Raw genomic sequence first — 20,305 nt, 5'->3', positions numbered from 1 at the left:
TCAGAACACTCCAGCGCTTTGTTTCCATCCATTTCTGGGTTCTAAATGACGTATAATTGGGGTCATTGTCCTGCTGGAAGACCCAAGATCTCGGAACCAAACCCAGCTTTCTGACACTGGGCTGTACAGTACGACCCAAAATTCCTTGGTAATCCTCAGATTTCATGATGCCTTGCACACATTCAAGGCACTCAGTGCCAGAGGCAGCAAAACAACCCTAAAACATCATTGAACCTCCACCATATTTCACTGTAGGTACTGTGTTCTTTTCTTTGTAGGCCTCATTCCGTTTTCAGTAAACAGTCGAATGATGTGCTTTACAAAAAAGCTCTATCTTGGTCTCATCTGTCCACAAGACGTTTTCCCAGATGGATTTTGGCTTACTCAAGTTCATTTAGTCAAAATGTAGTCTTGCTTTTTATGTCTCTGTGTCAGCAGTGGGGTCCTACTGGATCTCCTACCATAGCCTTTCATATCATTTAAATGTCGACACTGATGCTGATGCTCCCTTAACCTGCAGGACAGCTTGAATATCTTTGGAACTTGTTTAGGGCTGCTTATCCACCATCCGTACTATCCTGCATTGACACCTTTCATCAATTTTTATCTTCCGTCCACGCCCAGGGAGATTAGCTACAGTGCCATGGGTTGCAAAATTCTTGATAATGTTGCGCATTGTGGACAAAGGCAAATCTAGATCTCTGGAGATGGACTTGTAACCTTGAGATTGTTGATATTTTTCCCAAATTTTGGTTTTCAAGTCCTCAGACAGTTCTTTTATCCTTTTTCTGTTGTCCATGCTTAGTGTGGCACACACAGACACACAATGCAAAGACTAAGTGAACTTCTCTTCTTTTTATCTGCTTTCAGGTATTATTATATTGCCCACACCTGTTACTTGCCCCATGTGAGTTTAAAGGAGCATCACATGCTTGAAACAATTTATTTATCCACAATTTTGAAAAGGTGACAATAATTTTGTCAAGCCCATTTTTGGAGTTTAGACCAATACACACAAAGGGAATAAACATATGTATAGCAAAACATGTGTTACTGCAATTCTTTTCTGTGAGAAATACCTAATTTTCTTGAAAAATGTCAGGGGTACCAACATTTACAGCCATGACTGTATATATGAGGCCAGGCTGAAGAAATACATACGTACCTGCCCTAATTCCCCACCGTTCTAACAGTGCCCTGTCCCCCTGGTTTGCACTTCCTTTTCTAGGTCTTGACACAAAAAAAATGGGTGCTAAGGCTGTGTTCACATCACAATTAGTGCCTTCATGGAACAGATATGATATTCTGAAGCTCAAATCATCTGCACTCATATCTGTGCACAGAAAGGCATGGGCACATTCACTCCTACGGCCCACACAGACCCTATTGTAGTCAGCTAGTGACTATTTTCGGGCCACAATTTTCCACAGTTAGAGGTGTTTGAAAAATGACCCGAACATATTCGCTAGTTGACTACGATCAGGTCCATGCGGGCCATAGGAGTGAATGTGTCCATTAGCAATCAGCGGCTAAGATAGCTCACTGCAGCAGCTAGTGTTTGGCTAAGCAGCCACTATCTTGTGAAATGCTCAGCAGTGGGACCACTGCACTGTAACAACAGCGGAGAATCGGAACAAGTGAGTACGTATTTACCTTTTTTTGCCTAACATTTACACAATTCCTTTTAAGTGGTTTGGTAAAATGAAATCTTCACATCAATTGGTTGCTATGGGCAATAAGGTGTTTTTTTGGCAGTCTGAATGTGCAGCAACTTCTGTTATTTGCATCACTACAGTCAATGGCTGTAATTGCGTCTAGTAAACCAACTTCATTTTCTATGTTCGATGGTGACATTCCATATCCATAAAATAGGGAACAACAAACTGATCAGTGCGGTTCTGACCGCTGGGACCCCTGCCAATCCCGAGAACAGGGAGATAATTCTCCCTGGAACGAACAGACAATGGAGAGAAGATAACAAGATGAGGGTATTTACGTCTCACAGTGATGGATATATGCTATCAATTTATTTGTGATGGGGTTCTAACCAATGAGAATTCCATGACTGTGAATATAAAGGGGGACACAGCTCCAGTATAGCATTATAGGTTGAGAAACCCCTTTAAATGCCAAGCTAGGAAAAACATGTACCTTAGGAACTGTCTGGTCCACCTTCTCCTTACAGCTATGAACTAAATTTAAAACTGTATCCTTCTACAAAACACCAGGCATAAGATGAAATACCAGAACTTTGTAGCTGGCAAAAAAAAATCTGATAACTGCAGTATTTTGTTCTTTACTAGACAGATTCCTTAAGACACCTTTCACCTTTGCCATTTGATCAGCTACTTGTAGACGACCATCAAGTTCGCGACGGATCTGGGCTGCTTGCTCGTCTGCATTATCCAGCTGAAATATTGAATGCAAACATGAACGTTAGAATCTCAAAGCTTCTACTACAGGACAATTTAGTGATTTTTTTTTTTTTTTTTTTTTTTTTTTAAAGAAATTCTAAAAAGGTTTTTGCAAAAATAACCTTGTAAAACAATCTTGAAGGTATAAGTGTAGTTTTACACATTAACAAAAAAGCAAAACTTCAAATAATGTAAAGGGTAAATAATGTAAAGTAAATGTGTCCATGGCAAAGAATTGTTAATTAAGCTATACTTTAATCCTCCACCACACCCAGTACTGCTGCTCTGGTCTTTCCCACTGAGCATTGTTTACCATTGGCACCAATAACGTCCACATATACCCACGTCACCACTACAGCTTACCCCTTGGCTCAGCAGCCTTGTGCTGTATACCGCTGGAGTCACTTATCAAGGCCAGACTTGTTACCAATAGAGAAGACACTGAATATAAAAGAACATGAAAGCCAGCAGATATTTCTTTCACAGAAATGGAATTAACTACATTATAACTGATAATATCTACAACAGAAGTTGCAATATCAAGTTATAAGCAAAAAGCTCCAATTTGAAAAACCAATGTGTTCTAAAAATCCATAGATGCCCAAAACTATTCCCAAAATTCACACTTCATTCTATTCATGCTTTATTCTCATGAATGTCCTAGTGAATATTACTATATTCAAGTGTTGCCTTGGAAACATGAAAATCCTTGAATCCTTAAGACAATTACTTCACATTTTCAGTATGGGGTTAGAAGACATTTAGAGGAGGCTTCTAAACATTGATCACAGGTTGCTCTGTAAATAATTTCAGCAAGATATGACACCAGTTTTTGTTTAATGAAAAAAGTTAAAATAGACTAAAAGTAGTATTTAAAATGGGAGAAATGTAACATGTTCATAACAAAAAAACTTCATACAGAAAAACAAAGTAAATTATAACAATAACCCCCATAAAATGTATCCAAAAAGACTTAACCCCTTAAGGGGTATTTCTGTTTTTTCACTTAGTTTTTTCTTCCTTAATTGTTAAAATTTTGCACCTAAAAATCCACATGATGCACGAAAATTTATATGTTTAAAATTGTCATATTCTGACCCCTATAACTTTTTTATTTTTCCGCGTATGGGGCGGTATGAGGGCTCATTTTTTGCGCCATGATCTGAAGTTTTTAGCGGTACCATTTTTTGTATTGATCGTTTTTTTTTGTTGTACTTTTTATTCATTTTTTAACAATATAAAAAGTGACCAAAATGACACTATTTTGGAGTTTTTTTGTGCATACGCCATTGAGGTTTAATTAACGATATATTTTTATAATTTGCAATTTCTGCAGGTGGTGATACCACATGTTTTTTTTTTTTTATTTACACAGTTTTTGTTTGTTTTTTTAATGGGAAAAGGGGGTGATTCAAACTTTTATTAGGGAAAGGGTTAAATGATCTTCATGAACTTTTTTCTTTCACTTTTTTTGCAGTGTTATAGCCCTCTCTAGTGGCTATAATACTGCACTAACTGATCTTTTATATCGATCTTTTTTTATCTCATAGGATAACATTGATTGATGATTCTGCCGCTTGACTGCTCATGCCTGGATCTCACGCACTGAGCAGTCATTCGGCAATGCAGGAGGAAGGTAAGGACCCTCCTTGTGTCTGCCAGCTGTTCGGGATGCCCGAACAGCCCGCTGAGCTAGACGGGAGCAGTTGACTTTCACTTTAGACGCGGCGATCAACTTTGAACGCCGCGTCTAAAGGGTTAATAGCGCGCAACACCGCAATCAGTGCTGTGCGCTATTAGCCACGGGTCCCGGACGTTATTTGAGACCGGGCCCGACCCGCTATGAAGCTGGGCCACAGCATGGCCCCGCGTTATAGAAAGGGAGTGGATTCAGGACGTACAGGTACGCTCTGCGTCCTTAAGGAGATACAGGAGGACTGCAGAGAAAAACAAACTTTTTTTTTTCTAATTAACTGGTGCCAGAAAGTTATTCAGATTTGTATATTACTTCTATTTAAAAATCTTAAACCTGCCAGTACTTATCAGTATCAGAAGGTCGTATGCTCCAAAGTAGAGCTGAAACAACTAATCAATTAATCGACAACTAAATCTATTATGAAAATAGTTGTCAACTATTTTGATAATCTGTTGGTCAAATAGTTGGTCAGCCAATTTCTAAAGTTTACATATGCTTAGCGATTATCACTATATATAAATGCCAGCCTGTTCACTTCTCAGCACTACATCATGGCATTGCAGAGAGGATTAAGTGCAGTCCTGTGATAAGCCAGACAAGTAAGGGAAATAAAGTGCCTCTGAGTGCTGCTGGCAAGGCACAATCTAGCTCTAGTACCACCACCTAAAATGCAGAAAAAAATAAAATAAAATAGCTGTACACCATAGAGAGGACCCTCAGCAGCTTAATAACAGTAAGAGCCCAAATATCTCCATGTTACCACTCTGTAGGGCTAATTTAACAAAATCGATTATATATTTTTTTCTTTTGATAGTACAGGTATGCTTTAATCCAAACATCAACCTAGTGTTGTCACCTATCCCCAGGCTAGTGGATCACAACTTTACAAGTTTAGTGAGATACCTTGCTCAATGCAGCCTTGCATATGTAATCTATATAGTGTTTTAAAGGGAACCTTTTTAGAATCATTCAGTCTAGTAAACTACTTTCAGAGCTGTACAGGTCACATAATAGCAAGCCTTAAAATAACAACTTTTAAAAAGGAATCGGTTTCCTCTAGATCATGCTCAGAGCTTAATTGTCAAAAAAGGCTGTACAAAAGATGCATGCCTACCTGCCTTGAGTGATTGACATGTTTAGTTCAGTGCCAGAAGATGAGCCTTGTACGTCAGTAAATCAAACCAAGGTGGGTTGGGGATTGTACGTCAGTAAATCAAACCAGGGTGGGTTGGGGAGATAGGAAGAACATATCCTGCCACTCTACACAGCTTTTTTGACACTTGAGCTCTGACTGGTATACCTTCTTATGAATGGATTTTGTAAAAAAAAAAAAAAAAAACACATAGGTTTACTAAAGCAACAAAATACCCTATTAAAATTACCTTTTTTAAAAGATAAATTAAAACCCAATAAATATCCCAAAAATCTTAATAGTAATGAACGAATAAAAATGCTAGCTAAATAACTAAATATGGGGGAAGCTCCAGATAAACAGTATCTCAACCAGCTTCTCAGAGTCAGGGACTAATGTACCCACATGAACAATCAAATAAAACAGGACTTTACAAAGAAGAGTTCTTAAGGTAAGAGTTTGTGGGATAGATCCATGGTTGGATCGCTCATCAGTGTGCTACTGTTTAGCTATTAGCTAGCATTGCATATTGGATTACCAATGGAGGATCTGGGATATGTATTGGGTTTTAATTTATCTAATAAAAATGTCATTTTAATAGGGTATTTTATATATGTACATATACAAGACATAAAGTTTGTTAGATCTATATAGATATGTATATTTACTGGCTGCCTTCGATTTGTTCCTGCCGATAAACTGAACCAACAGAGAACTGGATTGCCAGAATTCCTTTAAAAAAAACTCCATATGATAAAAAGGACACATTTCCTGGTATCCAGACAATGAAAATCCCTTTCCTTCACTGATCCTGGGTTGCTACAGAAAGAAGGCAGTACTACCTCCTTTAACCTATGAAATTCTGAGGGTACCTTAGGTAAGAAGCCAGAGTCAGACTTGATTTTTAAGTCATTCTTAATTAAATCCTCTATAGTAGATCTTAGAAGTAGAAAAAGGTAGAGACTACTGAACTAGACAAAAATATTTCCCTAAAAGAAGTTTACATTCAAATTCCATGCCAGAAGGTACAGACCCCCATTACATAAGGATGAAGAATGGGGAACTGAGTTAAGAGATCTGGAATTTCTGGAAGCACCTATTGATCTAAGACAGAGATGACAACACCTGGTGAACTAGGACCACTAGGGCCAGAAAAGTGCCATCATGACCACTCTCACCCTTTCATCCCTGTTTTCTTTAGGGATTTTTTTTTCATGACCCTATATGAGGTAAAATGGCATAGAGAAACTCTCTGCCCCAACTGAATAGAAAGGGGACTATCCCCAGTGGTCGATTATTCGAATTTAAGGAGTAAACATTTCTCAACACTTTCAACAAAGCAAGATTTGAATGAGCAGAGGGAGCAGGGCAGTGATGTCAGGGCGGCGACTACTTAAAGGGGTTATCCAGGAAAAAACTTTTTTTTATAAATCAACTGGCTCCAGAAAGTTAAAAAAATTTGTAAATTACTTCTATTAAAATAATCTTAATCCTTTCAGTACTTACGAGCTGCTGAAGTTGAAGTGTTCTTTTCTGTCTAAGTGCTCTCTGATGACACGTGTCTCGGGAGCTGTCCAGAGTAGAAGCAAATTCCCATATAAACTGCACAGAGCAGAATAGGTTTGCTATGGGAATGTGCTTCTATTCTCGACAGCTCCCGAGACACGTGTCATCAGAGAGCACTTAGACAGAAAAGAACAACTCAACTTCAGCAGCTGATAATTATTGGAAGGATTAAGATTTTTTAATAGAAGTAATTTACAAATCTGTTTAACTTTCTGGAGCCAGTTGATATATAAAAAAAAAAAAAAAAAAGTTTTTCCTGGAATACCCCTTTAAGGATGCAGCATGCCCAGGGGACAACTTGAAATCATTAAACATACGGCATAGGACATTTAATCAAAGTGACTTTTGCCATTCTGGAAGATGCAATGGAGGACATTGCAAGAACTGATTTTACCCATTATAATATGGGTACCTTTTAAGTTTATAATTGTTCTGAAGTCTCCATTTGTGATTTTCATTTTTTTACCCCTACAAGAAATAAACTTGAGTAAAACCTGGTATGTTCTTCTGATTTTGGACACACATTAATTCTCATTTTAACACAAGGTACAAACTCTTTTTTTCTAATGCTATTGAGGCCCTCCTGATAAATGTTTTACCTTTTTCTGGAGGTCTTGGAAATTTTAGCCTTATATTGTTCCTTATAGCATCTAAAACCCCAAAACTGTTTGAGATATTTTCTAATTTTGGTAAGAATCCCTTTAACCTGCTGCCTACCTCTAACCTGGCATTGTTGACAACTATTTCTATGACTTTGGTCGATAGAAGGAAAGGGGGTGGAAATGTTCTGTATTTTGTAAATGTGGAAGCATTTTGTAATTTTTTATTTGGGAAAAAAAATCTTTCAACAACCCAAGGAAAGGAAAGGGAGGACCTAGAAGTGACTTGAGATATGGGAATATCAATTTTCAGGATACGATCCCAAATCACAGAAATATGTCCTTTTTTTCTGGCCCTAAACACATCCTTTACTGTTTTAGAGACTTTACCCTATTTAATCTGAATGTAGCAAAGCAAACAGTAGAACTCCAAGGTACAGACGGGATACATAAACCACCAGGTAACAAGATAAAACGTTTATTCACCCATAATGCAACGTGTTTCACAGCACAGCTGCTTCATCAGGCATGAGAAGGTGAGTTCACAGCAGACTATATATACACACATTGGGGGACATGTATCAAAGATTTTACCCCTGTTTTGAGTGTATTTTTTTGCGCAAAATTTTGCGCAAGCCCTTTTTTTGCACACATTTTGGTAGAGCATGTCCTCCAGATGTTGCTGAATCAGGGTACCTTGGAGTGATATCTATAGTACACATGGATTTATTACCTGCGTTCTTTTCCTTTGCACCAAAAATTTTGACGCAAGTGCGTCTTTTCCCCCGCAAATATAAGCCAACTTTAACTGCACGTAGCAATCCTTTCTATTTCTGAAGGAAACTACTACTAAGGAACCACCAGAATGTTTTCACTTTCCTATCTCAATTCCTCATTTGGTTTGCTTTATATTTTTACTAATTGGTTATTTCAAAGCACTTTTTAAATAATTTGCATATAGAATATTTGTTTACAGTTCAGTTATTCATTAGAACACTTTGATATTGGTTTTGTTATTTTATGATCCAACAATTTAATACAATTACATAGGAAATGTTTGATAGCTTATCATTGAACAAGCTCCGTCACATTAAAATAGCTTTGTAATCCACTTAACACTGTAGATCATTCTCCTTTTATTTTTACAATTTACTGCTTTCCGTTATACTTTTCCCCAGCGCCCGGTAAGATGGTGGCTATCACTGATAGCCAGCCATCTTACCATGTGACCACGGGGGGTTTCATCCCCCCCCCCCCAGCGATCGCTGCTATCAGCTAGTCAAATCTGACTAGCTGATAGCAGCGCGGTGTGTGAGTCCGGATCACGGGGATCGGGACACACACCGCTCTGCTAAGTGTCCCTTACCCGTCCCCCAGCGTCACTTACCCGGCCATGCGGTGTCCTGAGCAGTCCCGGTGCCAGCGGCGTCCTCCAGGCGGTCCCGGGGGTGGTGCGTCCCGGCGGTGAGTTTCCGGCAGCAGGGTGGCATCTTGATTGGCAGCAGTGAGATCACCGTAAAGCGATCTCACTGCTGCCTCTGGGAGTTTCAAAACTGCAACTCCCAGCATGCCCAGACAGCCTTTGGCTTTCTGGGCATGCTGGGAGTTGTAGTTTTGCAACATCTGGAGGGCCACAGGTTGGAGACCACTGTATAATGGTCTCCAATCTGTGCTCTTCCAGATGTTCCAAAATTACAAATCTCAGCATGCCCACTATGTTGAGGCATGCTGGGAGTTGTAGTTCTGTAACATCTGGAAGACCACAGATTGGAGACCATTTCACAGTGGTCTACAAACTGTGGACCTCCAGCTGTTGCAAAACTACAACTCCCAGCATGCCCAGACTGCCCAAGCATGCTGGGAGTTGTAGTTCGTCAACATCTGACCCTTCAGATATTGCCGAAATACAACTTCCAGCATGTCTGGCCATGCTGGGAATTCTAGTTTTGCAACAGCTGGAGGCACACTAGATGGGAAACATTGTTCGTTTCCTAACTTTTTCCCAACCCGTGTGCCTCCAGCTGTGCCTCCAAACTATAACGCCCAGCATGCACTGACAGACCATGCATGCTGGGAATTGAAGTTGTGCAACAGCTGGAGGCACACTGGTTTGGAAACACTAAGTTAAGTAAAAAGCTTTCAAGTGTTTTGCAACCAGTGTGCCTACAGCTGTTGCATAACTACAACCCTCAGCATGCACGGACTGCCAAAGGGCATGCTGGGAATTGTAGCAGTATGCCTCAAGCTGTTGCATAACTACAAGTTCCAGCATGTCCTTCTGCTGTCACTGCATGCTGAGATTTGAAGTTTTTGCAACAGCTGAAGGCACACTGGTTGTGAAACACTGAGTCTGTTTCCGTGTTTCGCAACCAGTGTGCCTCCAGCTGTTGCAAAACTACAACTCCCAGCATGCACGGACAGCCAAAGGGCATGCTCGGAGTTGTAGTTTTGCAACAGCTGGATGTTTCCCCCCCCTCCCCCCAATGTGAATGGACAGGGTACACTCACATGGGCGGAGTTTTACAGGGAGTGCTGCAAGATTGAGATGCAGCAAACTCGCTGTCAACCCCCGCCCGTGTGACTGTACCCTAAAAACACTACACTACACTTAAATAAAATAAGTAAAAAACACTACATATATACACATACCCCTACACAGCCCCCCTCCCCAATAAATATGAACAACGTCTGGTAGGGCACTGTTTCCAAAATGGAGCCTCCAGCTGTTGCAAAACAACAACTCCCAGTATTGCCACACAGCCATTGACTGCCCAGGCATGTTGGAAGTTTTGCAACAGCTGGAGGCACCCTGTTTGGGAAACACTGGCATAGAATACCCCTATGTCCACCCCTATGCTCTCACTTTGGAGCCCTGTCTTATTTCAAGGCAATATTTTAGGGTCACATATGGGGTATCGCCATACTCGGGAGAAATTGCCTTACAGATTTTGGGGGGCTTTTTCTCCTTTTACCCATTATGAAAAGGAACAGTTGGAGTCTACACCAGTATGTTCGTGTATAAAAATAAAATCATTTACACTGACATGCAGGTGTTGCCGCATACTTTACATTTTCACAAGAGGTAAATGGGGAAAAAGGATCCCCATTTTTTGGGACTCAATTTAGCCAGAGTACGGAGATACCACATATGTGGGCGCAAAGTGCTCTGCGGGCGCACAACAAGGCCCATAAGGTAGAGTGCACCATGTACATTTGAGGTGATTTGCACAGGGGTGTCACAGATGTTAAATGAAGAATAAGGACATTGGCATAATTGATGTGTTATAATTGGGTGCAAAAAGTGGTATTATTGTGAGATTAAAACTCTACATAATGAAGAAAAAAAATTCTAAAACTAATAACGAGGACACACTTACTGTTTAGGTGCAGATACGCTGCAGACAAAGCTCCTACTAAATAGAGCTGTGGTGTAAGTTTATGCTCTGAGGAGAATTCTAAATTTAAACGCAATTCAAGAAAGTAGCTGCGCAAGAATGATAAATTTAACGCAGCTGCGCCAAATTTAGACAACAGGCAGAGGGGTAAAAAACTTCTATTATATACTGGAAATGATACATGTCCCCCATTAACCTTTTCAGGGTCAATTAGTACCCAAAGGGTTACACAAGTATATCTAGAAAGGTGTACATAATAATGAAAAATACATAGTTATAAAATACATAGTTATAAATACAATAATATGAAACTGACAAGCAGCACAAAAAAATGTATATATATTTATATATATATTATATATATATATATATGTGCACGCACACCGAAATATAAAAGGAGTTTGAATAGATATATACTCCAGAGATATAGCCCAATACATAACCAGACATATTAAATATATATATGTAATGTCTATGTGTACATCGGAACAAACCGGTGTAGACATCAAAGGCAAATCGCACCATGTGAATGGGAACTAACATCTCCCAACCGGAGCACCACCCTATCTTGTAAAACAGATTTTACAGCTCAAATCACTGGTTCAACCAATTCTCATAAACAGCGAACAGCTAGGAACTACCGTGTGTGTATTTGTACCAAAAAAGGACCTAAATACCAAAATAAAATAAAAAATGAAAAATACTGAAGAAAAATGATAATTATGAATAAAAAATATGTGGATGTAAAAATAAGAAATAAAACTGAAAAATAATGAATATATATATAATATATATTTTGTATTAATTATTTTTCAGTTTTATCTCTTATTTTTACATGCACATATTTTTTATTCATAATTATAATTTTTCTTACTTCAGTATTTTTCATTTTTTATTTTATTTTGGTACAAATACACACATGGTAGTTCCTAGCTGTTCGCTATTTATGAGAATTGGTTGAACCAGTGATTTGAGCTGTAAAATCTGTTTTAAAAGATAGGGTGGTGCTCCGGTCGGGAGATGTTATTTCCCGTTCACATGGTGCGATTTGCCTTTGATGTCTACACCGGTTCGTTCCGATGTACACATCGACATTACATATATATGTTTAATATGTCTGGTTATATCTCTGGAGTATATATCTAAACTCATTTTATATTTCGATGTGCATATATATATTTATTTATTTTTTAATTAATTTTTTTGTGCTGCTTGTCAGTTTCATATTATTGAATTTGTGTATTTATAACTATGTATTTTATAACTATGTATTTTTCATTATTATGTACACCTTTCTAGATATACTTGTGTAACCCTTCGGGTACTAATTGACCCTGAAAGGGTTAATGTGTGTATATATAGTCTGCTGTGAACTCACCTTCTCATGCCTGATGAAGCAGCTGTGCTGTGAAACGCATTGCATTATGGGTGAATAAACATTTTATATTGTTACCTGGTGGTTGAGCGCCGGGGTATCCCGTCTATACCTTGGAGTTCTACTGTTTGCTTTGCTACATTTGATGAGACGTAGAGTGGCTGCCAACACCTCTATTGTATGTTACGTCCTGATCCAATGTTGCACTTGGTGGAGTGTAACCCATTGTGGTAAGCGCAATATCCACCTGTATAATTCCTTTTTGTGCAACAACTGTATTACACTATGGAGCGCTGTCTGTTTTTTGTTTTTATTTAATCTGAATGGTAAACCTGACCACCTTGAGCAGTTACTCAAGGTGGTCAGGTTTACCATTCAGATTCCACAGAATGTACTGCAGAATCCACATCATCTGAAGAACTGGAGTCATTAGAATCTCAACATCCTAACTTGACACATCAGAGTACATAATACGATTAACGATGAAGCCCCGGGATCATTTCCTGGGCTCATCTATATATGTTAAACTCAATGGCCCAGATTTACTTAAAGCAGTGTGTTTATTGTGGAGTGTTTTTCTTTTACCTCCTGTCTGTTTTCTCCCCGATTTACTATTGTGTCTAATTGGTCCGAATTTTTGTATTGCACAGAACCAGAGTGAAAAAAAACCCTGCCGAAATCCTGTAAGTAAAATCAGAGGACCGACTGAGGAGACAAGGCTTTTCCTCCCCCACAAGGAGTAAGTAGGAAAAAAGGGCAATGCCGGGTACTCAGCTAGATAGCCATAAAATTTAGCCCCTTCTGTCTATTCAACTATTGCGTAGTTTGAAACTGGGGATTATTTTGCCACATCTTGTCAATACACTTCTGACATTAGCTTAAAGGGGTTATCCACCATAAGGTGATTTTAATACGTACCTGCTAGACAGTAATGGATATGCTTAGGAAGGATCTGCGCCTGTCTTGGGGCTAAATGACTATGTTGTGAGATTAGCCTAACACTGTGGCTAGCTTTTTGTGAACTGGTATTTCCTGTTTGACTTTTTTCTTTTTTTGACTACAAATCCCACAATTCCATTTTCCTCCCTCCCACACATCAGCCACCCCACCCATTGAAACATAAATGAGCTGCATACATTCAAAAGACCTGTGGTTTTCAATCAGGGTGTTGCATTAGTTGCAGATTGATCCCCCCACCCACTGAAGCAGACAGGCTTCCTGTCATCAGCTGACTAGTGAGTCAGGTCTCGGCCACATTGCAAGCTGGGAAAAAACTGAGACAACAGTCATTTCGTATACTGTTAAAAATAAATATTGGGGTGAAAATCACAGAAGAATTAGGAGAAAACTGTCACACACAGGTACAGACACTATATTATGAACTACATTAACTTTTCAGCCCCTGTAGCATAGTCAAAAAAAAATCCTGGAATACCCCTTTAATGTATGAGACATCAAGCTCAGTCTTATTAGAAGCACATTCCTGGGATCCAATTTTTTTTCCAATGCACTTCAAAAGGGGAATACTTGGGCTAGGTTCACACTACCGAATTTCCGCCTGCAAGTCCACTTTGAAATTGCAGGCAGAAATTCTGCTTACTAAAATGTACTGTATAGTGAATGGGTTTCCGTTCACAAATCCACACTTCGGAATTTGTGAAGCGGAATTTGTGAACAGCTAGTCTGTTTGTAAATTTCCACCTGAAGAATGGCGTTGCTCATTCTTCAGGCGGAAATGCTAGCGGAACACATTGCAGTCTATTGGATGTTGTCCGCACTCGGAATCTCCAGGCAGAAATTTTCTGCCTGGAGATTCCGCAGTGGGAACCTAGCCTTAGGCTACATTAAAGAGATACTTTTTTTTTTGTCTCCTTTATTAACTGGTGCCAGAAAGTTAAACAGATTATATATTAGAGGCTATAGGTCTTTTAGACCTAGGTCTGGAGACATTCAAATATGCCATCTAAAACTGCCATCTAAAGTGCTTCTTAAGTGTGACATCAAGAATTATACCAGAATTCATTCACTTCATCTTCTCACTCAACCTGGTATGTAACTCATCTTGTGAATGTGTACTCCCATTCCCCCATTGCATTGTCATGTATATTTATTACTGTTATCTGGCAAGTGTTTCTATTTTGTTTGATCACAATTTATTTCCCGAGTGATCCCACACTGTTTATTTTTTGTTCACTTTGCTCCCTAATTTTTATTGCTTCCCATCCTTTTTCACACCTGATTGCACTCCTCTGCCAATCTTCTGGCTTAGCCTAGTCCTATATATTAGAGGCTATAGGTCTTTTAGACCTTAGGTCTGGAGACCTTCAAATATGCCATCTAAAACTGCCATCTAATGTGCTTCTTAAGTGTGACATCAATAATTATACCAGAATTGAACCAGAAGGGAACAAAAGGGAACTAACTCAACATTATAATTACAAAAGTAAGTCACTCTTTTTCAGAAAAAAACAAAAAACAAACATGCACTCACTTATTACTTACATCATTGCGATACATTTTCTCTTCTATCCCCCACCGATTTCTCCGGTGGACTCTATTTACATCTGTCCATGCCTCCTTCCCTCACCTATGTATTGCTCGCATGCACTGCTCACCATCATAAACCACCCAAAGTCACCTCATTCCATGGTAAAGCACAGAAGTCGCTCCATCACTTCACCCAGCCATCTGCTCTCCCTCTTCTTTCTTCTGCTTTTAGCTGCTGGGGACATTGCTCCTAACCCTGGCCCACCTTTCACTAATATTTGCTCTACACTACCTGCCTCTTGCGGAACCACTACAAACTTTAACTGCGCTCTTCTAAACTCTCGATCTGTGTGCAATAAGCTCACCCAGATTCATGACTTATTTTTCACTAATTCTCTTAATCTGATGGCTCTCACAGAAACATGGATACAACCTTCTGACACTGCTTCTTTCGCTGCTTTATCTTATGGTGACCTTCACTTTTCCCATACCCCCAGATCTGACACCAGGCATGGTGGAGGAGTTGGGGTGCTTCTAGCCCCACAATGCACTTTTCAAGTCATTCCCCCATTACCCTCACTCACATTTCCCTCTTTTGAGGTCCACACCCTCAGGCTCTTCCACCCATTGTCTCTCAGAGTGGCGGTCATCTATCGTCCTCCTGGTCCTCCCCAAATGTTCCTGAATCATTTTGCCACCTGGCTCCCTCGCTTTCTTTTATCAGAAACACCTACACTCATCATGGGTGATTTTAATATCCCCATTGATACCCCAATCTCCTCTTCTGCCTCTCGGCTTCTGTCTCTACTTCTGCCTCTCGGCTTCTGTCTCTAACCTCCTGCTTTGCCCTTTCACAGCTTACTGACTCTCCCACACACAAGGATGGGAATACACTGGACTTGATCTGCGCTAGACTTTGCTCTGTCTCTAAATTCACTAATTCTCCTTTTGAGCTCTCTGACCACAACCTTCTCTCTTTCTCTATCAGTAACTCCTATCCTCTTCCGGACACTCCAACCTTGTACACTTACAGAAACCTGCGTGCCATAAACACCAGTCAATTGATAGACATTCTACAATCTTCACTATCACCAATCTCTTCTCTCTCCTGCCCTAATCTAGCAGCCAAACATTACCATGACACCCTAAAGTCTACCCTGGATCAAATGGCACCCTCTAAAACACGAACCTCCCGACACAGACGGCAGCAACCCTGGAACACGCTAACAACCCGCTTTCTCAGGTGATGCTCTAGGTGTGCTGAACGTCTGTGGACGAAAACTAAGACTTCTTCAGACTATTTGCACTATAAATTCATGCTTAAATCCTATTACTCCGCTCTTCATCTCGCCAAACAAACATATTTTACCTCCCTCATCTCCTCTCTGTCTAACAACCCAAAACGCCTTTTTGACACGCTCAACTCTCTCCTTCGGCCTAAAGTACAGACCCCAATCACTGATCACTGTGCTGAAGACCTGGCCAAATACTTCTAAACTAAAATCGATGACATTCGTGATTAAATCCTCTCCCAGTCCCCTAAAAGGTCTGATCCAATTCCCAGCCACGTCTCCTCTTCATCACTCTCAGTTTTTGAGCCTGTAACGGAGGATGAGGTTTCCAAGCACCTCTCCTCCGCGCGCCCCACTACCTGCTCTAGTGACCCCATGCCTTCATACCTCATCCAGTCTCTCTCTCTCCTGCTATCAGCTGTCACTTAACTAAAATCTTTAACCTCTCCCTCTCTTCTGGGGTCTTTCCCTCCTCCTTCAAACACTCTATCATAACCCCACTATTGAAAAAACCATCTCTGGACCCGTCCTGTGCAGCCAACTATCGACCCGTCTCAAATCTCCCCTTTATCTCCAAACTCCTGGAACGCTTGGTCTACTCCCACCTTATCCGCTATCTCTCCGAGAACTCTCTCCTTGACCCCTTACAGTCTGGTTTCCGCTCCCTTCACTCCACAGAAACGGCCCTAACCAAAGTCCCTAACGATCTTCTGACGGCCAAATCAAATGGAAATTTCTCTTTACTGATTCTCTTGGACCTGTCTGCGGCTTTTGACACTGTGGATCACCAACTCCTCCTCAGTAGTCTCCGCTCCATCGGTCTCAAGGACTCTGCTCTCGCCTGGTTTTCCTATCTCTCTGGCCGCTCCTTCAGCGTCTCATTTTCTGGCTCTACTTCTTCTTCTCTTCCCCTTGCTGTCGGGGTTCCCCAGGGATCGGTCCTGGGTCCTCTACTCTTTTCACTCTACACATCCCCCATTGGAAAAGCAATCAGTAGATTTGGTTTCCAGTACCACCTCTATGCTGATGACACCCAACTCTATACCTCTTCCTCCAACATCACCCCTGCACTCCTACAGAATACCAGTGACTGTCTCTCTGCCGTCTCAGACATCATGTCCTCTTTATATCTGAAACAAAATCTTTCTAAAACAGAACTTCTTGCTTTTTCTCCATCAACCGATACTGTACCTAACCCTGACATTTCCATCTCGGTATGTGGTACTACCATAACTCCCGGGCAGCAGGCTCGCTGTCTTGGAGTTATACTTGACTCTGATCTTTCTTTCACTCCCCATATTCAGTCCCTTTCCCGTTCTTGTCACCTGCATCTCAAAAACATTTCAAGAATCCGCCCATTTCTCCCAACTGAAACTGCTAAAAACTCTCATTATTGCTTTGATTCACTCCCGCCTTGACTACTGTAACTCTTTACTAATAGACCTTCCTTTCTCCAAACTCTCTCCTCTCCAGTCCATCCTTAATGCCGCAGCCAGACTCATCTTCCTCTCCAGCCGCTACACCGACGCCTCCTCTATGTGCCAGTCACTACACTGGTTACCAATTCAGTCCAGAATACAGTACAAAATCCTCAGTCTCACACACAAAGCTCTCCACAATGCTGCACCTCCCTACATCTCCTCTCTTATCTCTGTCTACCATCCTACACGTTCTCTCCGATCTGCTAATGATCTCACACTAACATCTTTTATAATCCGAACTTCTCACTCCCGTCTCCAAGACTTCACTCGTGCTTCACCGGTTCTCTGGAATGCTATCCCTCAGATTCAACAACAACATCCATAGTTTCAAGCGTGGCCTAAAAACACATCTCTTCAGACAAGCCTATAACATTCTCTAATTGGCCTCAACATATTCTCAACATATCCCCACACCTCGTTTGAATAGTTATTGTATAATATTATGTCTGATACTTGTCTTTGTTTGTAACCCATAATTGTAAGCGCTGCGGAATCTGTAGGCGCTATATAAATAAATAAATAAAATAAAAATAAATACATTTTACTACTTTAAAAAAAAATTATAAGTACATGCACCAAAATTATGAAATGACCAAAAATACGCATTTCTGGATTATGTAAATTAAATTTTTTTTTTACGCTTACGCCTTTGACCGTGCAGTTTAATTAACATTATATTTTAATAGTTTGGGCATTTACGCAAACGGCCAAACCACACGTTTAGGTTTTATTTTTTGTACATTTTTTTTATTTAAAAAAATGGGAAAAGGGGGGTGATTTAAACTTTTATTAGGGAAGGGGTTAATGCATATTTATTTTTTACTTTTTTTAGTCCTCATAGGGGACTATAACATGCAATCTTTAGATTGCATAAACTGATCAATGCTTCTCCATAGGAAAGCACTGATCAGTGTTATCAGTGCTCCATTGCTTCAGCCTAGCATAGCTGAACACAAGGCTGGAGCACCGATCGGATGGCAGAGAGGAAGGCAAGAGACCTCCCCCAGTCCTTTCTGCTGATCGGGATGCTGCGGTTTTGCCACGGCAGCCCCGATCAGCCCACTGAGCTAGCCAAGAATGGAATTAACCGCTATTAGATTGCGGTATCTAAAAGTTTAATGCCAGATATCGGCCCGATCTGCGATGTTCAGCATCATCCATGTGTCCCGGTTGCTGATAGCAACCGGGACCCAACGTGTACAATGCCTGCTCACCTGCTTAGTCCGTGTCATACAGCGGGAGCCTGAGCTGGACGTAAATATACGTCCATTTGCGGGATGGGGTTAATAGCACTCTGATTGCTATTATTGTTCAGTGCTATGCAATCAGTAATATCGGCAATCTAACTGTGTGGGCAGACTATAAAAAAAGATCCATGGAGCCGGTATGAAAAACTTCAGCCACCATCTTTACTAATTGGACCTCCACTATATGGTCTATATGGTTACAAGGATACCTAATTTCGGCTCGTTACGGAGCCTTAGTCTTATGTATGACTAAGGCTCTGTAACGGGCCAAAACGCGTTACCAGCGTCCACTATGTCTGTCTGTACCTCGGTGTTGTGAAATAAAGGAAAAGTCTTTTAACGGGAGCAGCGCTGGACATTCTTTGTTGTAGATACTAATATCAGTATCAGGGCAGATATCAGGTATTTGCATGGTATCGGGCACTCGACTAATGTCCAGATACCCGGTGGAATGCTCCACTGCCCCGTTCTCTCATCCGCATCACTGCCACTGCCCCGGTCTGCTGTCCGCATCATGGAGAAGCATGTGACACACACGTCACTCCACCTCCTCCCCTGGTACTCTGTCTTTAAAAAAAAAATGGTATCTAGACATCCTAGCACTAACCCATTTTTTGTGTGCTTTTTTTTCTTCTCATTTCAGATTTGTGTATGTAGGGGACTACTTTGTACTCGGTGGACTACAATAACCAGCAGTTTTTGGTTTAATATTAATAAAATAGATTGATTTTTAGAATAAAAGTGATTTTTAAACGTGTTGTATTTTTTAGTTACTTTCTTTACAGGCTTAGTAGTGGAAGCCGTCTTATAGACTGAGTCCATTACTAAGCCAGGGCTTAGTGTCAATCCCAAAAACAGCTAGCGCTTACCCCCAATTATTACCCCGGTACCCACTGCCACAGGGGTGGCGGGAAGAGCCGGTACCAACAAGCTCTGTTAAAAATGGTGCTCCTGGTCCTAGGTGATAACAGGCTTGCGTTATTTAGGCTAGAGAGTGCCAGCAACAAGGGTTCCCCGTATTTCCATTCTCAGCCAGATACCAAGCCGCATCAGCCTGACGGTACCAGGGTGGGCGAGGACCATTACAGTGAGGACACGTTGGGAGTTGTAGTTGAAACAGCTAGAGGGCAGGTGGCCGGGGAGTGGAGACGACCGGCTCACAGAAATATGAAACTATGGTAGTAAAATGTCATATTTCCCGCCGGAGCAGTGATCAGGGCTCTGGGCGGGAATTATTAAATTACAGTGCCATGATTTCATATAACAGTCAGCTGGTCCCTCTCCCTGGCCACCCGCCCGCTAGCTATTGGAAGACTACAACTCTCAGCATGTCCTAACAGTGAGGACATGCTAGGAGTTGTAGTCTTCCAACAGCTAGCAGGCAAGGGGTAGATGCAGTTGAGTGGAAGGGGAGGATGAGTGGAAGCTGCGGGTGGGTGGTTGAGGAGCAGCGCTTTACAAAAGTCGCAGTTACCACTTTTTGTGCGATTTTAAAAAATGCTGTCAAAAGGCAATTTTGTAAGACAGGTCCTGACCTGGCTTTGACCTGCGACTTTTTGTAGGTGGTTTGCGACTTTTTTGCCTACATGCGACAATCGCACTTCATAAATTCCCGACCACT

General features: G+C 40.9%; 1 protein-coding gene across 7 annotated transcripts in view; it reads right to left on the bottom strand.

The window, feature by feature from the left end:
• Positions 1–20,305, bottom strand: part of CADPS2 (calcium dependent secretion activator 2) — a 707,505-nt gene that overhangs the window by 604,128 nt on the left and 83,072 nt on the right. For all 7 annotated transcript variants that reach the window (XM_056573788.1, XM_056573791.1, XM_056573793.1 and 4 more), the window contains exon 4: positions 2,329–2,409. In XM_056573788.1, coding sequence (XP_056429763.1) covers positions 2,329–2,409 — 81 coding nt within the window. The remainder of the gene's footprint in view (positions 1–2,328; positions 2,410–20,305) is intronic.

Source organism: Hyla sarda, chromosome 4 (assembly GCF_029499605.1).
Source record: "Hyla sarda isolate aHylSar1 chromosome 4, aHylSar1.hap1, whole genome shotgun sequence".
Classification (NCBI taxonomy): Eukaryota; Metazoa; Chordata; class Amphibia; order Anura; family Hylidae; genus Hyla; species Hyla sarda.
This window is presented reverse-complemented; position numbering and strand designations above follow the sequence as displayed.